At 49.4% G+C, this 22,072-nt stretch overlaps 1 protein-coding gene across 5 annotated transcripts in view; it reads right to left on the bottom strand.

Moving 5' to 3' along the window:
• PIK3CD (phosphatidylinositol-4,5-bisphosphate 3-kinase catalytic subunit delta) overlaps positions 1 to 22,072 on the bottom strand; it is a 73,478-nt gene that overhangs the window by 14,050 nt on the left and 37,356 nt on the right. For 4 of the 5 annotated variants that reach the window (XM_090024654.1, XM_090024655.1, XM_090024656.1 and 1 more), the window contains 9 exons: positions 12,369 to 12,532; positions 9,820 to 10,048; positions 8,890 to 9,119; positions 7,862 to 8,041; positions 7,101 to 7,250; positions 6,220 to 6,309; positions 4,522 to 4,743; positions 1,232 to 1,328; positions 650 to 780 (listed from right to left, as the gene is read on the bottom strand). In XM_090024654.1, the coding sequence (XP_089880780.1) occupies positions 650 to 780; positions 1,232 to 1,328; positions 4,522 to 4,743; positions 6,220 to 6,309; positions 7,101 to 7,250; positions 7,862 to 8,041; positions 8,890 to 9,119; positions 9,820 to 10,048; positions 12,369 to 12,509 (1,470 nt within the window). In that variant the 5' untranslated portion in view covers positions 12,510 to 12,532. The remainder of the gene's footprint in view (positions 1 to 649; positions 781 to 1,231; positions 1,329 to 4,521; positions 4,744 to 6,219; positions 6,310 to 7,100; positions 7,251 to 7,861; positions 8,042 to 8,889; positions 9,120 to 9,819; positions 10,049 to 12,368; positions 12,533 to 22,072) is intronic. The other variant, XM_090024657.1, reaches the window with a different exon arrangement.

The raw sequence follows: 22,072 nt of genomic DNA, 5'->3' as shown, positions 1-22,072 counted from the left end.
TTGAATGGCTTGGCTCCCCCAGTTCCTCACTAAGTTACTCCCCATCCCTTCAGGTGCTCACCCAGCAAATGAGCAACCCAGGCCCCCTCCATCTCAGTCTGAGGGGAGTTTAACACAACTCCTTGCAGGGTGTGAGACCTGGGACAGGTGAGGGCCATGGGCTTAAAAAAATAGGCCTGCAGAGATCCCAGCAGCTGCCAGATCAGAACCCAGGATTCCCACTTGCAGTGCAAATGCCCAAGCCCCAGCAACAAGCAGCTCAGAACCCACATCTCCACTGGGAAAGGCAGATGCCCAAGTCCTTAGACTACCAGGCCAGAGCCCTAGTCGCCACTCTTACTAACAGGCACAAGAGGAACAAGACGTGTCTAGGTTGGTGAAGCAGAGCCAGTCGCCTGATACAGGTCAGCCTGAGACCCTGCTTGTCCTGCCTGCTGTAAGAGAGGCAGAGGAAGGGATCTGAATTGAAGTCTTTGCATTTCCCAAGCATGAAACTAGCCAGCCAGCCTGTGGAAGCCAAACTCCTTCCAGGAAGAGGAACACAGCCCATTTTCCCCCTGCCATGCCAAATGCACCAGGCTGGAGGTAGCCCCAGGCTCGCTGCACCCTGGTGCAGTGAATCTGCTGCACCAACTCGAGGGCCACGTACCTGTTCGTAAGATGGGTAGTGCACCGGATGGACCAAGACATTGGGAAAGCAGATAACCAAGGCTGCTGCACTCTCTGTGTTTGGGTTGCTCTGGACTGTGCCCATGGGATTCAACAGCTCCCCTTTCTCATCTGAAAAGGAAGACAGGCAGACATCATGAAGCTGGATTCCCCTGTGTAGTGAAGGGGGCAGCAGGAGAAGCAGCATGGTTCTAATTCTAGCTCTGCCAGTGACCTATTCTCCGGCCTTGGGCACATCACTTCATTCGCATGCGTCTCATTTCCCACTCCATCTTTGACCTGTCCTATATGCTTCAACTGTGAGCTCTCTGGGACATTGGCTGTATCCTACCAGAAGCATATAGCTCTGAGCTGAATCTTGATGGGGCCTCTATGTGGCACTGCGATATCAATACCTAATAACAGAGCCACACCTCCAGTAGACAGATATTAAACTGAAATAGCTCTGTACTTCTGCTGCCCTTCCTACCATCCTCTGGACCCTAACACACAAGGCAGGCTGTTGTCTCTCCTTGTACTTCCAGCCTGCCTGAACAACAGAAAGCTCCAGTTCGTGACGTACCTGGGAACGATGACCACATGTGCAGACAGCACTCTCCTGCTTTTAGCTGGTCCTTGTAGTCAAAAAGCATGACATTCACCCAAGCTATTGGGCAGTCCTGCAGAAGGAACACAAGGTTGGTCAAGACGCAATTCTTCCAGGAGCCAGCTGCTGGAGGGAGGAGGGTTAGCAAGGAAGTACAAACACAGGCACCATAAAATATCAAAAAATTAGAGCCCTATGATCTCCCCCGTGCTCCCGTTAGGAACCACCATGACCTGGTAAACTTCCATTTCTAGAAAATATAGACATCACTTCACCCATCACTGGAGTGCAACTGTTTCTGGGGTGGGACCAGCAGAAAGCACTTCACATGAAGAGCACTGTGCCTAACAAACTACACTGGGAGGAAGGGAGGGAGGCAGAATGTAGTTCATGAAGTTGGAAGTTGACCAGGCAAAAAGGATTGGCATTCCTATCTGTGAGAAAAGTCCCAGGAGATGCAGCTCACAAGCAGCAGGGACTTCAGAGAGAGTTATCATCCAGAAGCATGTCTCCTCCTAGCATTGCCTGAAGTATTGGTTCGGTATAGCTAAAACCAGACAGTCATCCACAGAACACCGACCCTGATGCTACATAGCACTATCAAAACCAAAGCATCACCACATGCCTGGTACTTCAATGCTTGATAATAAGCATGCTTGGAGAACCTCTAGATTTCCAGGAAGACCTCTCAACCCTGGATCCCTCACTAAAATGTAAATCCTTGGTGGCAACCTAAGTACTTTATGTATTTCCAGACCTCCTGATAAGCTATGCTAGTATGGGAAACAGTCCAGCCATAATGGACTCAGAAACCTGGATCTGAAGATACAGTCAGGTATGTCAGATTAATGGGGAAAATTTTATTATTTAGTAAGTACGCTGTTCGTAGCTTTAGTATAACAAAAAGAGCTTTTCTTCCACAGAGGAAAAAAAAAAATTTATAAATGGAGCAGGCAGAAATAATACAACCTAACACACAAGACCATCCTCCCCTACTGCAGTTACACTAATGACATGATTTTGCTCATTCAGTTTTTCAGCAACATCGTTTGCCCAGCATCACGGTTCCAGCAGCACCAGCACTACTGTAGCATTTGGCCTGGTCAGTCAGAAAGCAAGCTGACTTCCCAAGACAGTGAGAGGGGGCAGAGATCTAGGAGATGCAGTTATCAGTATGGTCAGGACTGACCACTTGAGTGAGCGCACGCGCACACACACATGGATCAGATTTGAAAGGAGCCACAAAAAGACCTTTACTGTCCTTCCACCGTGATGTTCTGAAGAAAACATTAAGGCTTCCCTGGAAGACATGGACAGGGATTTCATTTGCGGGGGAGATAGGCACATCTGCTCTTTTCCTAGCACACCACACATGAATCACTTCTGAACCGACTTCTTGCAAGACCCAGCCCACACCACTGACCTAATTGGACTCTTAGGTATTTTCAGCATGATCCCATTTGCTGCGATTGGCTCCTCATCAGAGTCTGGAAGCTAACACAATGACAAAACCCTTCCTATCAAACTAAAACAGTGTGGAGGCTGCAAAACAGCAAAGCAAGGTATCCAGTGGAGAAGGGCCAGAAAATGATGATGACTCAACATCTTCTAAGTAAGGACAAAAATACTTTTCACATGATTCAGAGGCAATGAAACAAACCAGAGGGGCACTAACCATATCACTCATTCCTGTAAGTGTGCATGATCAATGCTTCTGAGTAGCAAATAACCCAGAACCATATTTCTGCTTCCAGACAGTGCAGTCAGAGCTATCCAGGTAGTTCATGTAATACTGTAGCTTCACAACTGCACTGAGATGAACTATCAACTCGCAAGAAGCCAGTGAGGAACTGTGCAAAGCCTCAGGACATAAGGCTGGGGCTTACAAAGAAGCGTAAGGAAACTGGACATCTAATTCACACCGACTTTTCAATGAATTTTGAGTACTTAACTTCCTTAGATGTCTTTAAAAATCTCAGCCTGAAAACACACAGGTAAGCAAACTGTGCAAAGCTCAGCTCAAGCCAACACTATAGATCTTACGGTGGAAATCAGCCTTTCCTGCTTTCCATATCAACAAGACAGGCACATGGCGAGATGGTCTCAAAGTCAGCCAAACAGGCTGGTTCTGTTGTCTAATTGCCGTGGAGGTGAATGCCACTCCTGAGTGACCACAAACACTCAACATTCAAAGGATTCATGAGTATCATTAATTGCACAATGGTCTCTAAAGGATTCAGTTAGAGGCAGGAGACCCATGTCAGGCATTGTTCACCGACATAAAAACGTGGTCCCTGCTTTGACACACAAGAGTCTCCAATCTCCAGCCCGTAACCTACCCCGCACACCTGTGGCCTAGAGGAAACTCCACTGGCGCGGAGCTCTGCTCCTATGGACTTCCATCAAAGCCAATATTGCTCTGCACAAACATCCCAGTCCCACCAGTGGAACGGAGGAGCCTGCAGATCTTATCATCCAACAGCCTCGGTCCTTCCCCTGGTTTTCGTCACCTTGGTAAATGTGGCCAGTGTATCCTCCCCTTCAGCTGTTCTCAGCTTCTGCACAACGGCAGTGGTTTTGGGGGAGCTGAAAAACTTTTCTTTCATTTTTTTTTAAAAATGGAATCTAAGCAATCACACAAGAAAAAAAACAGGTTTTTTGTTTCTCTGTGACCATGAAGAAATCCTTCAAATGCCACACCCTGAGGGGATTATATTTACTGAATAATCAGCACCAGGGAAGGGACACCAAGGATTCACAGATGATGCTCAAGGATATTAATTTTTACTGGAAGTATTGTGTTCTTGGGCACCAGCTGACTAGTGCTTGGTCCCATATGGCACAATAGCCTTGAGCAGTCTTCTCCTTTGGGACATATTTGACAAAACATGATGTCCCTCTTATCTTCCCTCTGCCCAGGGTTTGCACAAAACCCCTTCACTGTTGCAGAGAAGAGGCACCATGTGACAAGTTTTAAGCTCTGGCAAACCCTGGAAGGCTGAGAAGGGGAAATGAGTGCAAATCACTCCTCTTTCTTTGCAGGTGAATTCACACCTACTTTCTAAATTCACCCTGACTGGTGCAGGGAGGGCAAAACACCCCATCTCCTGCAGAAGTTACATTACAACAGCCCCTCATACTGGAAGCTCTTTGCATACTGGCTGAAGCTTTTTCCTCTTTGAAAGGCAAGAGCCCTGAGCCTTTCGCTTAGGGCAGCTTTTTTTCTCTGCCCTGATGAGACGGGCCCAGTGCCAGCCCACACTCACCGCCTTCTTGGACTTCTTCTTGGTGGAACGTGCCTTCTTGGCCTTCTCGATGACAGAGTAGAGGGCGAAGCAGAGCCGGGCCATGCGCGGCAGGTCGCAGATGTTAATATCGAAGTCCAGCCGCTGCTTCCACACTGGCTCTGAACACACGTTCACCTCAGAGCTCGACACCATCTTGCAGAGCATCTCATTGCCATGGAAGAGGCCGGCCTGCACCACCAGCTGAGAACGAGAGAGAAGAGCGCACAGGGGTCAGTGCTGACCTCATCTGACAGGGGGTGATTAGAATGGGCCTGGGAGAGAAAACAAGCACTCCTGGGCTCCACTCCCATTTCTTGCCACTTTCCTTTCCTTCTTCATGTCCTTGGGACAAAGCATTTACCAGAATTCACCAATTTGCTGGAATCTGACAGACTGCGCTGTAAGCACTTCTGCTATGGCCTCAAACTTATGACCTCTGGCCAACTGTCAACCGTGCACCCTAGTGTCCATGCCACCCCAGCCCTTGCTACTGATGCACCCTCAGACCTTGATCAAGACCCTTAACTTCTCAGTGCACTCATCACAGAGGCATCGCTTCCTTGATCCCACCAGTAAGTGTGCATCATGGACTCCACTCTGCGCTGTTCACAGAGGAGACAAATCTGCTGCAGCCCCAGCAGGTGAGACCATCTCTCTCAAGCTAGAGATACACGAAGCTCTGGAAGTCCCCGGTATGTCAGTCAACATGGTCTCAGTTCCTTTGGTGCTGGGCTACATCAGGAAGCCCAGTGGGCAGAGACAATTTACCACACCTTAACCACTGAGAGACAGGACGGGTCCAGGAAAGGAACTGGGCCACACACCACAGCGAGGCCAATCATCAAGAACTTGGCAGGGGATAGGCTATGATGGACGCAAATTAATAGTGTGTGTTGAGGCGGGTAGAAGGTGGAACCAGCCTGGCTCCAGCACAAGTCCCATAGCACATCCACCCGTAAAATACAAAGATATGTTTCTGCAACCTGCAAGATCTCTGCAAGCCTCTACCCATGCCCATCACAGTACAGGGATGGTGCTGCCTCCCTCCTGGTCGGTGTTAACCCAGGCTCTAGAAATTGCCACCAGTCCAGGTTCCCTACCCACACTGGAAGCTGCGCCAAAGGGTTTAACCCTCTTGCTGTCACCTATGAATCTCAGTCCTCCACCACCCGGTAACAAGACCAGCGCCCCAACAGATAGGAATGTCCACATATGGCACAGCCAGTGCATTCTCCATCTTCTTGTCGCTTGCTTGCCCCATGTTATGGACAAACCATTCACCTCCCAGAGCCCATCCTTTTTCCATTCCCCTCCAGACCCTTGCTTCCAGGCTCACCTCCTCACCCTCCACCCTCTTCTCTAGTACAGCCCCCTTTCTCTTCCTCTGCTCTTGCTGGTCTCCAGTATTTCCGCATCTGCGCCAAGCAAGGTCACCACAGGCCAAGCGGCTGAGCTCACTACTCAGAAACCTGCAGCAGGGGTTTCTAAGAATGTGCTGCTTGCTCAGGGAGCTGTTAGCTAGCGACTTCCCTCCCCCTTCCTGTTGTGCAGCATTTTAGAGGCAACCCCAGGGCTGAATGAAGGCCAATGTGGTGAGAACATGTGACCTCAGGTTTTGGATCCCGGCTTTAACACATGCAATAAACAAAACCCCCCACAAACCCAGCCTGCACATACCTTCATCCTCTCATCAGCGTTGACCTTACTGCCTTGCACCAGATCAATATAAAAGGGCTGCTCAAGGGACCACAGAGACCCACTGTTTGGCTAGAGAGAGGGGAAATAACAGAGCCTAAGTCAGAAAATGAACTGGAAGGAAGACCAGCCTACAAGGAGGCAAGCAGGGGTCCTGTAACATAGCAGTAGCGCATCCTCCCAGCCCTCCACTGAGTTATTCCCCTTGCACTGGGTGCTTGTGGGGGTACAACATTTATACTACACATACAGATTGCCCAGGGAGTGGATGCCTCTCTCACTGTAGAGATAGTATTTAGTCTTCTTCCAGGCATTTCAGATCTGTATTTTCCCATAACGTACCAAGGCCCAGAGAGACTACATGATTTGCCCAGAGTCACCTGGCTGCTCAGTGGCAGAGTCAGGAATAGACTGCATCTTTCTTGGGTCCCAGCTTAGTGGTCTATCTACTAGGCCACACATCGGCCAGGGGGCACAGTTCCTGCTCATGCCAGGGCTAAATTTGGCTCAGCAAAAGTAAATTATTTGTCCAAACCCAAACTGAGACACAGGCTCGGAGCTGGGATGAGAACTGAGATGCTCCAGGCTCCCGGTCCTGTGCCCTCATGCCTTTGGAAACCAGGGGCCTTCCCCATTACAGGTTTCTTTGATGCCTGAATGAAACATGACTTGCAGTACCACCTCGTGCAGTAATTGAGGAAGTTCTCAGTGTTGCTACAGATGTGGGGAAAGCTGTCCACCCTGCTCGCTAGGCAGATGACACTAGCATCTCACTCAGCACCGCTGTGGGAAAAAGAGGGAAAGGACAAAAGGGCATGCTAGGGGACAGGACTGTGGGGAAGAAGGATGTCAAGTGCCTCTACCTTTTTCTTGGGCAGCGGGGGAGGCTTGGCACCCATCTTTGGGGGATGGGTGATGCAGTTGGTCTGCTCATCTCGCATGGCAATGATGGTGGAGTAGTGCACCATCGTCAGGTGGGGCATCAGGCCCTGGTGCAGGCAGCTGCGGATGTACTGGTGGAAGAAGGAGCAGAGAGAACAGAATAATCTGTGCAGAACAGAAACAGCCTGGAAGCCAAGGGGATGTGGAGTGGGCAGTGCTGGGGGGAAGCAGCCCTGGCTCAAGCAGGGAGTGAGGAGAAGGTAGTGTGAACATGACCCTGCAGCCCCCAAAGTTAGTTATTTCTGACAATTCCTCTATAAACCTGCCTCTTTCCTGGGAGACGTGTCTGACACAATGAACCCTGGAGACTTAAGCAAAGCTCCAAGAGTGCATGGCTCAGGCACCTGAAGGCTTCCCTGACATAATGGAAAGCTGCTGGGAAAGCCTAATGTTCCAGACAGCAGAGAAGCCAATCATCAAAGCAAAGGGCACACACTGGAGGATGCTACATGTGACTTCTTCAGCAGTGGGGGTACTGCTCCATGTTGCCAGCTTAGAGGCAGAGCTCTCTCCCCACAAAAGACTAATACTGTGGCAGGCCACATCCCAATAGAGGACACTGCCAGCACATCCAGAGGGGTTGTGGAGGTGAAGCAAGAGCAGGAGCATCCTACTGTTCCATCCCAGGGGACAAAGGGCCTTTGGGAAAGAGCCCAGCAGCAGACAAGGGCATGGGACTCACCTGGAACTGGTACAGAGGGTAGTTCCCATAGAGGTATTCACATTTTCCATTCACCTGTAGGGTATAGTCCTCTGGGCTCTCCACAGTCTGGTGGCGGAAAACGGTAGCCTGCTTCTTGATGGCGTAGCTCATTAATGTGCTGGGGTATTCCCTGGGGGAGATCTGGAAGGTGAAGCTCTCCTGCAGTCCCAAGAAAGCAACATGGACACTCAGATACAGGCTCAGCAAGGGCTCAGTCCAGCACAGGAAACAGCAGCGACAGGAGTCAAGGACCCCAAGATGCAGAGGAAAGAGTAAAATACCAGGGATAGACCCAGAAATGCAGAGAAAGTCAGAAGAGCAGAGCATGGCTGCAGGCCAAAGCAGACTGGAGCAGCCATCTCATGTGACAAGCACAGGCCTGGGAGCTAGGATCTTCCCAAGCCCTGTACCAGGAGCTGCCACCTCCATCCCTGGGTCCTTGGACAAGTTATTTCAAACCTCCTGTGGCCATCTGCTGCAAGGGGGAATAAGGCTGCTAAACAGGCCTGACTGATGGGCAGGTGCTAAGCATTCTGGCTGGCTGCATCCAGGCTGAGCAGGCAGCACCATGTCATGTCCAGGCACAACTTGAAAAGATCAGAGTTAACAGAGAGCAGCAGGTGGGAGCAAGAGGTTACCAGGTGCCCTGGGGGACACAGACTAACACCTGGAAGCAGCGTATTTAGATCATGAGAGCATCCACCTCTTTCAATCTGTTCCAGCAGCTACAAATTTTGCAAACACACATACACAGGGGACGTTGGCTTGTGGGGCATGGGCAAAGCTGATCTGGGAAGGGCGTGGCTCCATCACCACCTGTTAGTTATCAGCTCATACAGACTCCTTCCCAGCTACCCCCATGGATGGTAACCCAAGCAGTCAAAACGGCTCCCGAACACACAGGGTTACTGCCTGCCTCTACCCCAGCACCTTTTCCCATGTTTTGGTTCCTGGATTAGGAGCCAGAATTGAGAGCAAAAGCACAGACAAGGAGGTCAAGGCTTTACCCCGCCAGACTCAAACATGACGTTGACAAAGATGTTCTTGTGGGGGACGTGCAGAGGGCTGGTCCCGAGGCCTTTGGACAAGGGCTCTAGCTGCAGGGGAAAGCTGTACTCCATCCAGGCCATCCAGCTCAGCTGCTGCCGCTTCGCTGCCCTCTCCTCGCAGAACTGGCGCATTTTGGTACGGAAGTCGCTCACCTCTGGGTCCGGCACAGAGTCAAACTCGTGCAAACCTGAGCAGTGTGGTCAGAGAACAGACGCGTGTAAGGACACCCAGTCTCTAACAATCAGCTGCATGGGGAGATCAGACCCTCCACTCAGGGTCAGACTGATCACTATATTTGGGGTCAGGAAGGACTTTTGGTCACTCTGGTATGGACTGTGGGGTTTTTTGCCTTCCTCTGTAGCAAGGTTCATTGCCTCTTACCTGGGATCTTTTGAATGTATACTAACAGCCCTAAACAGAAGCAGGACATTGGCTGCCATGGTCCCACTCCTTTACCTGTGGCAGGTTAGGGTGTTATGTCTCATATTGCAACAGGGTTGGCAGCAGTTTTACAAAGACTATGGATTGTATAGTGTGGTTTGGATAGGGGTGATCCTGCCTCAGGCAGGGAGTTGAACTAGATGTGACCTCTGGAGACTTCCAGCCCTGCCTCTCTCTGATTCTTTGGAAACACCACTTCATACACAATAGAAACGCTCACAGCATCAGTGTCTCCTGGCTGCAGGCTTACACCAGTCTGACCTAGACACTCCAGCTGGGAGACTGGGATGAGAGGAGAGACTGCCCCTTCCCCAGCCGATGCACACAGTGCTCCTCTATGTGGACTGCTGCTAGGGTTGAGAGTAAGTGAGCTCCTCTAGGGACTGTGCTCCTAGACGCTTCTGCCCCCAGTGCAAGGACTGGCGAGGCAAAAGGATGGGACTGACCTTTGCCAATGAGCAAGCTGATCTGGGAATTAATCAGCTTCTTGACCCGGTCACCTTCTCGTGCCACGAGCCGCAGGACAGGCAGGAAGGGCTGAATGTCACAGAGACGCCGCTGCTCATCCTCCAGCTCCTGCTGCTCAGCTGTCTGATTGATGCAGGTGAAGACATAGGCCTCGGGATCATTGAGCATGTGATATAATGGTTCATACTGCGCATGCTGCCAGACCACCTGGAACAAACCAACAGCCAGGTGAGGCCACTGGCACACTGGCTGAACCACCGCACCCCTCCCAGCCCCTCCGTTCATTGCCTGTCCTATATCCATGGCCTCCCCAGGAAGACAAGCCATTCCGCTGGCAGGAGCAGCCATTAACTGGAGTCCTGCTGTACCACAGTCCCTACCCTCAGAGGCAGCATGCTGCAAGTCCCTACCCTCAGAGGCAGCATCCCGAGAAGTTCTGGACTCCACATCTGCACTGACACCCTTGGGTAGTGCTGCAGTGCACTACAGTGGTGCATCTACACATGCACTTTAATGAATGTTAGTTTATTTTAATGTGCATAAAAGCCTCACTAAAAAAAAAAAAAAAAGTGATATTTAGTTAATGAACATTAAAATAGGCTAACACACATTAAGCATCACTAAAAAAAAAAAAAAGTTCTTTACTTAATGCGCATTAAGACAGGCTAATGCTCATTTACCTAGTACTTCACAATGAAGGACATTTATACACATGCTCCAGGAGGCATGGGGTGGGCAGCGCTTTAATTAACACAGCTCCGAAAGTCACGCTAATTCAATGTGCCTGGAGTGTCACGTGTATTAGCATCCCTGCACTGAAGAACGGCAACAGGGGATTTTGAACTAAAAATCATCAAACAAGCTTTAGTTTAATATGCGCCCTGCTGCCATTTTTCAGTGCAGGGACGCTAATACACATGATATTGGAAGCTGCTGAAGCATACTAATTTCCATGCTCCAGCAGACTCGATTAATCTCCTGTTTGCTCTGAAGTGCTGCAATTCCAATGTGTCAGAGCAGGCTCCCTGCATGAGTACAGAAGTGAGGTACTAGGTTTAATGCACATTAACTAAAGCACATTAATGTATGTGTAGACACACCCACCGTGGGGCACTGTTCACGAGGTCTCTGAGCACAGGCTGGGCCATATATGAGGCAACGCGGATAGCAGCAACTATTGCTGACCTGGTTTATCTTCTGAGGTCTCTGGTCTCATGGAATCAGTTGCAAAGACCTAATTTTCAGCCTGACTTTAACCTGGCTGCCCTTTTTGTGCCCACACTTTCTGATGCCAGGCATCTCTCTGTCTGCATATTTAAATGACCCTCTGGCTTCACAATATCTAAATTCCTCAAAACAGCTTTGTCAAAGCCCGTTTAGATAGGCAAGTATTACTCAGGAGAGATGAATGGGAGATTGAGGGATTCTTCTGGGCCACATGGGAAGCCTGCAAGTGAGCCAGGAATTGAGCCTGTAATTGAACCAGTGCCTCAGGCCTCTCGCACTCCAGCCCAGTTGCCTCCTCACAGGACCAGCTTTGCATCCCTGTACATATCATTTATTGAACTACTCAACTGCAAACATGCAGCTGGTAGCTTAACTACAAAAGGACATCCCCAGCTGTGCCTGCAATATTTTGGCCTGAAAACTGTGGCAGAAAAAGAACTTTGAATAAGTCTGGCTCCATACGTCTGTCTCTTGTGCTCGGTGAGTCATCTGGGCCAGGCTGCAACTGCAACATGAACCAGTTCTACTCCCTTTTTGTGCTTAGAAGAATGAAAAGGTGATTTCATTTTTTTTAAGCTCTCTTTCTTTCCAGCATTTAATTCCTCACATGAAACACAAAAATCCCTATCTTTGTGCTATTAAAAGTTATCCATCACCAGGACCTGGTTTCTGCTACACAAAAGATAGCCAAGTCCAACTCCAGAGCACTTTGATGTAAGTCTGCATTTGTATGCAGCTACCTGGGGCTGACAGCTTTTGCTTCCATTTGTGCCCAAAATGAAAGGTTTGGACGGGGTAGGGGTGGGGAGTAGATGGGGGGGCTGGCAGTCCAAGTGGATGGACTAGGGCTAGGCAGTCTTCTCATGTTGGGCTTCTGATTCAAAACATGGCCCTGACAGCACATACTTACTCAAAACCCAGTTACCATCCGAGCACGGTTGAGTTGCTGATGTGAAATGGGTCAGCAACCTCATATACCTAGTGATGTGATGCCCACATCACAACTGGCATCATCCTCGTGACGCTACTGGCTGGCAGGCACAGCAGCAAGGTGAGGGTTTAATGGGCTGTAGAGATCATGTCTGAGAGAAGGGTCCCTCCGGGTCGGAGGTGAGGCTGGAGAAGCCACATTGCCACCTGCTCTGTGGACACACGGGGCTGTGACTCCAGCTCCTTTCCCAAACATTGGGTGGAAAAAATAAAAAGGCTCTGCCTATTTGTGAACACGCCCTTTGGAAAGCTGAATGCTGGCCACGAGGGGCTCCCGACCTAGATAACCCTTGCAGAAAAGGACCAGTACCTCCTTGATGGTGCCCAAGCTGGCATTGCACGACACAGGGAGGCTCAGGTAAATGCCCGTGGGCAGCAGAAAATCCACCTGGATGTTTTGGTTTTCCTCCTTGGACCAGAATTCCACGGGGCAGTAGATGCCTGGGGGCATCCTGCTCACTTCTTAGCTACCACCTGCAAGAAAGGGAGGGGGGAAACCGTTATTAATTGTGCCACAGGAACTCCCACCGGCTCCAAGCAACATCAGGGCTGGGCACTGTACAAACACAGCACACGCCCTGACAAGCCTATGGGCCAAGTGGAAAAAATCATTACCTCCTTTTTAAGCAGGGAGGCTGGAGCTTCCTGGCCCCAATCCGGTGCCTTAAACCATCAGGCCATCCTTACTCAGGGATGTAAGGAAGGGGCCGCACTTATATTTCAAAGCTTTTCCTTAGTTATTTAATACTACTTTACACTCCCACTGGACTTTCCACCACGTGGCTGAGCTTCACTGAAGAACCACTGCCCCCATTTGACAGGGGGGAGGGCTGATGCACAGAGGCAGTGTGACTTATCCACCCAGCAAAGGGGACAGCAGAGAAGCAAACAGACCACAGGAGCCCCTGCCCCTGCAGGCTGCACCTCCTCACCCTCCACGCCTGTCTTCCAGAGCCCACTGCCGGGATGCAGGAGAAGTCATAGAAGGCGCTGCTTCAAACTGCCTTTTTCAACTTGAAATTTTCTAAATTTTATTTTTATAAAAGAGCAGACGAGGTCCTCTCCACACAGGCACGTGGCTGGGATGGTTTTGGTGGCTCTGCTTTCCTCCTCCTTGCTGGAGTTCCCAGGGTTCAGAACAGCGAGACAGGGAGCGTCTAGGTGTTACCAGACCCCGAGTGTCACCTGGATGCTGAAGCCAGCAAACTCATGCAGGAGAACCGCTCGGCCCTGACCAGAACCCCACACCAGGCAGGCAAACTCCACCATTTTCACCCATTTCTCCAGCAGGAAATATCCACAAGAGGACACAGCTCTGACTCACTTTCTCTGCTGGGTCATGGTCAGAAGATCACTGAGCCCAGGAGGAAAGCAGAGCCAGCAAAACCATCCCAGCCACTTGCCTGTGTGGAGAGGACCTCCTCTGCTCTTTTATAAAAATAAAATTTAGAAAAATTTAGCAAATGTATCTGTATGGCTCAGTCTATTCCCTAATGGACAGGAACCCATACCACAGCAGAGGTGGCCCTAACAAAGCCCCTTGCTGACAGCTTCAGCAGAGAAATCAAAGCTTGAATGAATCCCAGGGACCGAGCTTCTTCCAGGACAGGAGCAAGGCAGGGCGATGGTGCAGCGTGAAGGTGTTTTGGGTAAATCTGAGGCCTTTAGCTTCTGTCAGTCCTTTCATCAGCTTTAACTTCAGCCTTGCACATGCCCGAAGCAACACAAGAGCCGCACTTCTTCACCCTCCCATCCCACAGAACTGGTGCCAATTTTGCTCAGTTTACTAATTAACAAAGGATTTTGCAGTAGCCTGAGACAGGATGAGTTTGGAGCAGCAAATCCCCTCCACCCCCCGCTTTTTGTCCACAAGAAAAAGCAACAGGGTCCCAGGCTGCCAAGGCTTGGCAGACTCCCCCGCCGCCCCCGCACACAGAGCCCTGTCAAGCCACCCGGGAGCCAGACTTATGAATAAGCACGACAAAAGAAACACGCATCTTATCTGCCAGCCCCTTGGAGCAGACCATTTCCCCAGCAGTGGTGGAACAAGGATTCCCAGAAATGTGAGCCATGTTTTATCACTCCTGCTTCCTTACTGCACATGCTGCATCACACAGGGACCGGAAGCAAAGACCACAAGCCACTCATGTGCTTTTAGAAGGAGGGTGGGAAGAAGCAGAGGGCAGAGCTTCAGTGTTTGACTGGCCCGCAGGAATCCTGCCCATCTGTCTAGTCACTATTGATGAGATCAGCAAACTCCCAAGGTACCATTCCTCCAAAGTCAAAAGAAAGCAGCATTGGACCAAGGGGATGCCAGCACTCACCAGAGATGGACCAGCAGCCACCTTCCTCAGCTGGGATTTAATACCAGATGCAGCATCCTGGAAGGGACTGCTCTGGGATTCAGGCTGCAGGTGTGTGATGCTGCTCTTAGGTTGTGACAAAGCAGTGCTCAGACACAATGGCGGTAAGAGAGATCTTAAAACATGCACAGATCAGAATGAGCCCAGACAGCACCCAGGCTTTCGATGCAGTGCAAAGTGCATTTTCCCTCAGTGTATTAGTCTTCCCCTCCTCCAGTTTGAAACCAGAACCTTAAATATTCACCCCATCCCCAGGTCCCCCCTGAACTCACTGCTCTCCCTCCCCAGCTCCCAACTCTTGCCCTTCCCCATAACACCCCACAGCCATTCACTATTAGTTGAGTTTGAAAAGAGTTGGTTTATATTCTGGCCAGGCTCACAGCAACACCATGCAGCACCCAAAAGCACATCACCTACACCCCTTCAGCAGCAGAACATGGGCAGGGGCCTTGGGCAAGGACCCCACCCTCTGCCCAACACAGGGTATCCCCCAAGGTCCCAATCTACTGCTTATGGCAGGTATTTAGCCACCATGACCACAGCATCTCAGTGCCTCGTGATCATCAACATACTTAGCGCTTCCTCACGGCATGGGGTATTATCTTCAAGTTACGAATGAACTTGAACAAAGCCCGAGAGAATCAGTGACTTGTCCAGGGCTCCAAAAAAAATCCGGGGCAAAGGAGGGATTGAAACCCAGGTTTCTAGAGTGCAGAGGTAGTGTCCTAGCCACTAAGCCATTTCTCACCAGGTTAAGAGCATTTGTACAGGCCCTAGACATGACCTAGCAGCACAGAAAGCAAAACATAGGCTACACGCCCTCCGTCACAACATGCCGCCAAAGCAGAAGCAGTCTCAGATACTTGCTCACTCCCTCTGGGGAGAAACCTTCCTCCTTGCCAGTCTGTACACGAGGTCTAACCTGGAGACAGCACAGCAGTGCCCTTTCGCTGCACACGTGATGATTGAAAAAGGCCATCTTGGAGACTGCATCTCAAGGGCTCTGCTGTGCTTTTCCACACGGCGTGAAGCAGTAGCTGCCATGTGGAAGGGGTGCTGGGACCCAGTTGCTACCAGCTGCTCCTTTCTGAACACTGCAAGTACCACTGGGTGTGTGAAAACGAGGAGGAGGAAAATATGTTTTGCTCAAAATGTGTCACTCACTTCCTGAGATGAGGCAGGGCTCCTACTACCCTAAGGTCAGAACCATCCCCATCCTTATCTACCCCAAGAAAAACAGAAATTGGAAGCTACTCTCATCTGATGGGGAGCAAGCCTGCTTGATGAGCACCACAACCAGGGCTAACAGGGAAACCTGGGGAGGGACTATGAACAGCAAGTGGGAGACCCCATCCACATCAGGAGACAGTCAGGTCCTTGCTAGCCTCTCTACAAGACGGTTACTGGCTACGACCACATCCTCTTATGCCAGCAAAGATATCTCGTGAGGCCTGAAAAGCAACAAGTTCTTGAACTATGGAGGCATGTCAGAGCCCTGGATCCCCCCAGGGGCAACAGAGGAAGAGAAATGAATAGCGCTGCATAAAGCAGCCTCTCTTACAGCATCAGGCAGTCAAACGACAGCAACGTTTTATAACATGCTTAGCACAAACTGAGTTGCATTGAGTAATGAGTTTGGTTTAATTTCCACCCTGTGGCGATGGCACTCTTTAAACTTGCTTTCCACGGAAACTGCCACCCTGGTGAATATTCGAATTAGGAAAGCAACAAAACGAAGCAGACTGACTTTTCTTCCCCACCTGCTGGCTCAAAACTTGCCCAGGGCTCAACACAAACGGGGAAGAGCTGACAGCTGCTGGTTAATTTCTCCGTAAATTAAGTGATTTCATTTCAGCGTACTTCCTACCGAGGAGACAGGTCTCCCAAGCCTCCAGCCTTGGCACTAATGACTTTCTTGCTGGAAACATCATCAGCCTCTGATCCTATCTTCAAACACCTGGGTCTTGTGGTTATTAGGGAAAGAGAACCTGTTCTTTCCTGGTGGCCACTACCACGAGATGAAATCACAAGGATGGCAGGGCAGTTTGCAATTTTAACACAAGGTGGCAGGCTTTTGCCCTGCAAACGCATGGAAAAGTTAAAACCACTCTGCTTTCTCTATCATGACACCTGGCATGAACGATGGCCCCATAAGAACACACCTAAGCACAGGCAAGAAGTAGAGAGTACCCAGCTGGAGCCAAAGCGTACTGGTGGCTAGTCTGTGAACAGGTATATTGTGACAACATTCACAAAATAACCTTATCTGAGGTCCTGCTCCACATATAGGTTATAATGGAAACAGCCACGTACCAAATTTGATATATGCCTTGGCGGAGTGTGGAATTGCACACAAAGCTTGTTTTTTATGCAGACCATCAGATTCAGATGCTCAGGCTACCCAAGTCACTACTTAAGAACTCAGGCAGTTTATACCAGAGGGGGAAAAAAAAGAAAAACCACACACCCACCATCTCCTCCTACAAGGTTTATCAACCACAACTTCAGTGTTTACAACATGCAATGTCTGTGAACAAAAAAGAGAGATCACATGCTGCTGGGTGCTATACAGGCCTCTAAGATGCTGCTGCTGTATCAAGCCAACACAGAGGCTCTGACGCCTACAAAATCAACTGCAACATTGACTGCTCAACCCCCGGACTGCAAAAATACTTTTCAAGTCTACAGGAACCGAGCCACACAGAGCTCGCAAGGTGATGCGTGTACAACACGAGGCAACAGGAAACAACTTTCAATTCAGGCAGGAACCAGGTTCGAGGAGGAGATCAAAGGAGCTTTTCTTCTCCATAGACACATGTGGAACCTCCTCCCTGCTCAGCCCATATAGGCTCCACCTGAGTTTTAAACCATACTATCTATAGAGTGCCCTGTGATCTGGCTTTGGAAAGGTGTTAAACCGTCCTAGCTGCAGGGGGTGAGAATCGTGTAATAAAGCAGAACCCCATTTGCTGTGCACCGAGAGCTGACGGTCCTTCAAAACCATTCCACAATTCCCCATAAAAGATAGACGATTGTCTCAGGGCGCCTCAGGACCACGGGCCGTTCCTCCACAGCCTGGGAAGACAGCCAACGTAGGAATCAGCACGCTCGAGTTTGAGGCTAACCGAAGGCTCGATGGCCCATTTCAGCAACCACGCAGTGCAGACAGAGCTATCCCCCTTCTCTGACTGACGAAGAGTGGACTTCTTAGTTTGGCCTCAAGTCCTACCATGTGTTCTGCATGGACAGACCCATGACATCCCTTCAGCTGGGAGCCCCAATGAAATTAGTTGGGGGCTTACACACAAGGAGCTTATTACAAGATCAGGCCTCTGCAGCTACATGAGTTAGTTGACGCTTTGAGTCCTCCACGGCCAGATGACCTAGTAATTTGCTAATTGAAAGGGGATTTCATGCTGGGCACGGCTGCCAGAAATGCAGCCCTAGAAACAAGCAATCAGCATTCAGCACTGCAAACTTCCCCCGCATTACCCCAAGAAGCGCATCTCCCTGTACTGAAGTGGGCCCCACACTCGGACAAGAAAAGAGACCAGACTTTAGGACTCATTCAGGTTGGCCAGCAAGGTAGGGTGGAACCCCTTGATCCATTACAAATCTGACTGAGCACACTAAATGCAGGCTCCTGCCTTATATCCATCGGGCAGCAGCTCCTCTGTCAAGGCCAGGCCTGGCCAAGTTCAGATGTAGAACAGACCACTTCACTTCCCCATTAAAGATCCCCAAGTAGCCCCGCTATATCATTCAGTCTCATGGGGGGTAAATATTCCTGTTTTCAAAAGTGGAATTGTCTTTGGCGGGGAAAAATAGAATGAAGCATTTCTTACCCTTTGCCGCCTTTTTAAGGTCTCTGTAGAATACAGAGGCCTAGAGCCTTGGGTCCAGAGGAGCTGTGCTGAAAGGCTGGCTCTGCCTCCTTCTGGCTCCTGAAAACTTATTTGGGAGGCAGCATAACTTAGAGTAGCCACAGTAAGGCACTCCTCTCCTAGGGTCCTTAGTGCCCTCTCTGGTAGAGCAGGGCAGAAGCAGACAGGGGGTCATGCCCATAAGATAAACAGCCTTGCAATCTTCTTATCCAAAGTTAGGGCAGAGCCTGAAAGGCATTTAGACACCAAACTCTCATTGAAATCAAGCCATTAATTAGTGCAAGGTTAGTATCCCGAAACCTCCATTACAGTTTCCTAATTTATTTCATTGCACTTGGCCACCTTTTGGGAAATCTTACTTTTGACTACTGTTATACCACATATTTCAGCCTACATTTACATATTGGCTATTTACAGTCTGCCATGCAGCACTACAACCTATTCATTTTAGCTCCGCTGTTCCATGGTGTCTTTGAAGCTCTCCAAGCACTTGATTAATCACCTTTACTCCTCTACTCCATGAATGGATTGTCATACACAAGCTATTAAACAGAGACAGAGATGTTCAAGCGATCTGCCCAACAGAGCAAGGCCAAAGATCTCAGCATCCCGACAGCGTTATCTTTTAAACGCCAGACAGCGCTGCCTTCTTTTGCTTCCCCAAGAGCCAATGCCTTCCAGCATTGTGTGTGCTCAGTGTCCCCCAGTGCCAAATATCCATGACAAACCATCAATGCAGCGATCGTAGATGTTTTCAGTTGAAGCTGCATCAACTGATATCTCAGTCATGCTGATCTAGCTCCTCTGAAGCCAACGGCAGTTTTATCTATGAAAGGACTATAAGATCAGGCCCCATTTCCGCCCAGTATCCTTTGGCTTCATTCCTCCTTCTTTCAAACAGGGACTCCTTTCTCCAGAGTATGCAATGCTCACACCACCCCTGTAAACACACCCATTAGAGACTCGCAGGGAAAAGAAACGGGAAGCAGAACTCTGTTAATGTAATCTGGGCTGGAGCTAACCTTATTTGCGTGTATGGCTAATGCAGGGGGAGGGACCACGAACATGGGAAGAGATAGGAATGAAGTCTTTATGCATGGAGATGTCCTTATGCATGGAAAAAACACACTGTGGTACCATTAAGGTGGCTAGCAAAGTGATCCAAAAGTGATCCATTATCATTGGCACTAATAGATAAGTGCAGGTAAAAGAGCAGATCCTGCAAGCTTGCTGGTTGCATTTACTAGAAACACCATCAATGGCTTAGAGGAGTGGCAGCAACCTTTTCAACCCATGGATCGGAACAACCCGGCTCTGAGGCCAACGTGGGCCTGGTGGCTTCCATGACATGTCAGTGGCAGGGGGCTTTCCCTTGCATCTGCTGCTTCTCCCAGCCCCTCACTTTCCAGCTGGGGTGCAAGCACAGCTTGTAGCTGGTGGAAACTGCCAGGGCCAGGCAGCTGGAAGCTGAGACATGCTGCTCCCACGTTTGCAGCACAGCTTGGGGGAATAGGGGGCCAGCAACAGCATGGATGCAGCTTCCAGCTGCCTGGTCCCAAGGCAGCTCCCCATCAGCTAGAAGCTGTGCCTGCATCACTGCCAGCGGGAGGCTAGGGAGCTGAGGAGGAAGCAGCAGTGGCAGCAAGGGTACCACTGGAAGTTGCCCAGCCTTGGTGCAGCTCTTTGCTGCTTAGCCCTGCCATGGATGCAGGCACAGGCCAAGCCTCAGGCTCTACAGACCACATCCAGTGGCTCTGCGGGCCAGATCCAGCCTACAGGCCATGTGTTGCCAACCTCTGACTTAGACGGCAGAGAAGAGGAAACAGTCTGGGCACACTAAAGCAGCCAGTACAACAGCGAAGAAGAATAAGCAAGTTGTCTGGACAGGTCTAGGAGCTTACCCTGGACAGAAGGATTTTGGTGGCTGCAGTTTAACTGATGTGCTCACAATGAAATAATTGCTCTCCTGAAATATCATGTCCAACAGAAAAAAGCATAGTCTGGGGGTTAAAGCAGGGGCTTATGAAGTCAGGACTCTTGGCTTCTACCCCACCCCTGACACCTCCCAGGTGTGGCCTTGGGCACCATCCCGGCGCTCTAGGTCTTCTATATATAAAACAGAGATTCTCCATCTCCTTCAAAGGGATGCTGCTTCTCGAATATTTGCAGTGCTTTAGGAGGCCTGGGTGAAAAGCCCAACCAAAGCACTGGGTGTTATTACAGCTAAACTGGGCTCAGGCTAAACTGTGGGAGGAGCTGGTGACGAATGAAAATTTTCATTGGAGAGAGGACATTTCTGAAAGAAATCTTTCAATCCCTGTACGGGCCATTGGCAAAGCCAGAAACCCAACACATCTCACTAGTGAAAAAAAAGCCACTTATGTCTAGCAATGTCCTGCACTGTCCAGCTTTCTCTACTTTCAGTGCCTACACCAAACAAACACACGTCAAGGGACTTTCACATACTACAGTTCTGAAAAGACTTCTTCATGCCTTGCCAAAATACACACTTCAAACTCCAAGGCTAAGAACACAATAGGCAGCGTGTGCTGCCATGAACAACCACACTTGGCAGCACAAGCTGGTATCAAACAAGGTAGCTGGGCTGAGCCAGCCAGCCACAAAAAGTAAGTAAATAAAAATCCTGGGGTGATGCTTAATGCTGAAGCAAACCTGTCAAGCGTTAAGTTGTTAACCTTCAAGTACAAGGAAGAATAAGCTAAAATCTCAACAGGGGAAGACCCTTTCCTCCTTCCTCCCATCCGGTGCTACAGAATAGAAATCTGAGAGCAAAAGGTGAGTTTCTCATCCTGTCTTTCCTGGCTAGAAGAAATGTCACTGCCACACAGTGGCTGGGGAGCACAGAAAAAGGGTGGACAAGCGTACAGAGGTAGAGCTTAGACCTCTAGAAGAAATACCCACATCCTAATGTTAACTGAATCGAATTGCCACACTCCATGAAAAACAGACTTGTTAAAAGGACAGACTTGCCTGAGGAACGAAAGGACATCCAAATTAACAAGATTTATTACAAGAACTGTTGCATCCTGCAGCATAATCCCGATGCATCATCCATACAATGCCATCATTAAGGTATTGAGTACTGGACAAACTAGAAGGCAGTATAGCCTCGGGGCCATATAATCAGTACTAGCAACTGTACCATTACATTTAAGTCAGAATACACCAAACAAGCATCACGTATCTATGGAAGAACTAAAAAACGGCATGGTAATCATAAGGCTACAAGAGCAATCGCACGGTTTGAAGGGACTAAGATGGGGAGAGATTAAAATATTTAACTAACTCATCATGGCAAAGGGATGGGACCATCTACTCATGCAAGAACAACTTTAGCACAGAAGGAAAGAAATCAGCACGCAACAAGGGGGCATGACAGGAGATAACAGGCAAGAACCTGAGGACAACTGGACCAAATATTAGGAAGAATCTATTAGGCAGGGAATAATTTTCCATAGGACGTGTGAGGTACCAATTGCACGGCAAGCATTATAAACCCCGCTCTATTATAAACCCAGTTTTTGAAACCCCCACAAGCCTGTCCCTCCCCTCACCACCACCCTCCTAAAAAGAGAAAAATCTCCACAACATGTCTCATGCTGGGATAATTTTTTTCAGAGACATTTAAGAGGGAAAAAAAATGTTTTATTTCCTATATTGAAAATGGGTTCCCTGAATAAGATGGGATTATATAACTTGAATATTATATTTGCAGAAATAGTTGCAACAATCAAGGTAACAGTCAA

Source organism: Crocodylus siamensis, chromosome 12 (assembly GCF_052110815.1).
Source record: "Crocodylus siamensis isolate JL-2025a chromosome 12, ASM5211081v1, whole genome shotgun sequence".
Classification (NCBI taxonomy): Eukaryota; Metazoa; Chordata; order Crocodylia; family Crocodylidae; genus Crocodylus; species Crocodylus siamensis.
This window is presented reverse-complemented; position numbering and strand designations above follow the sequence as displayed.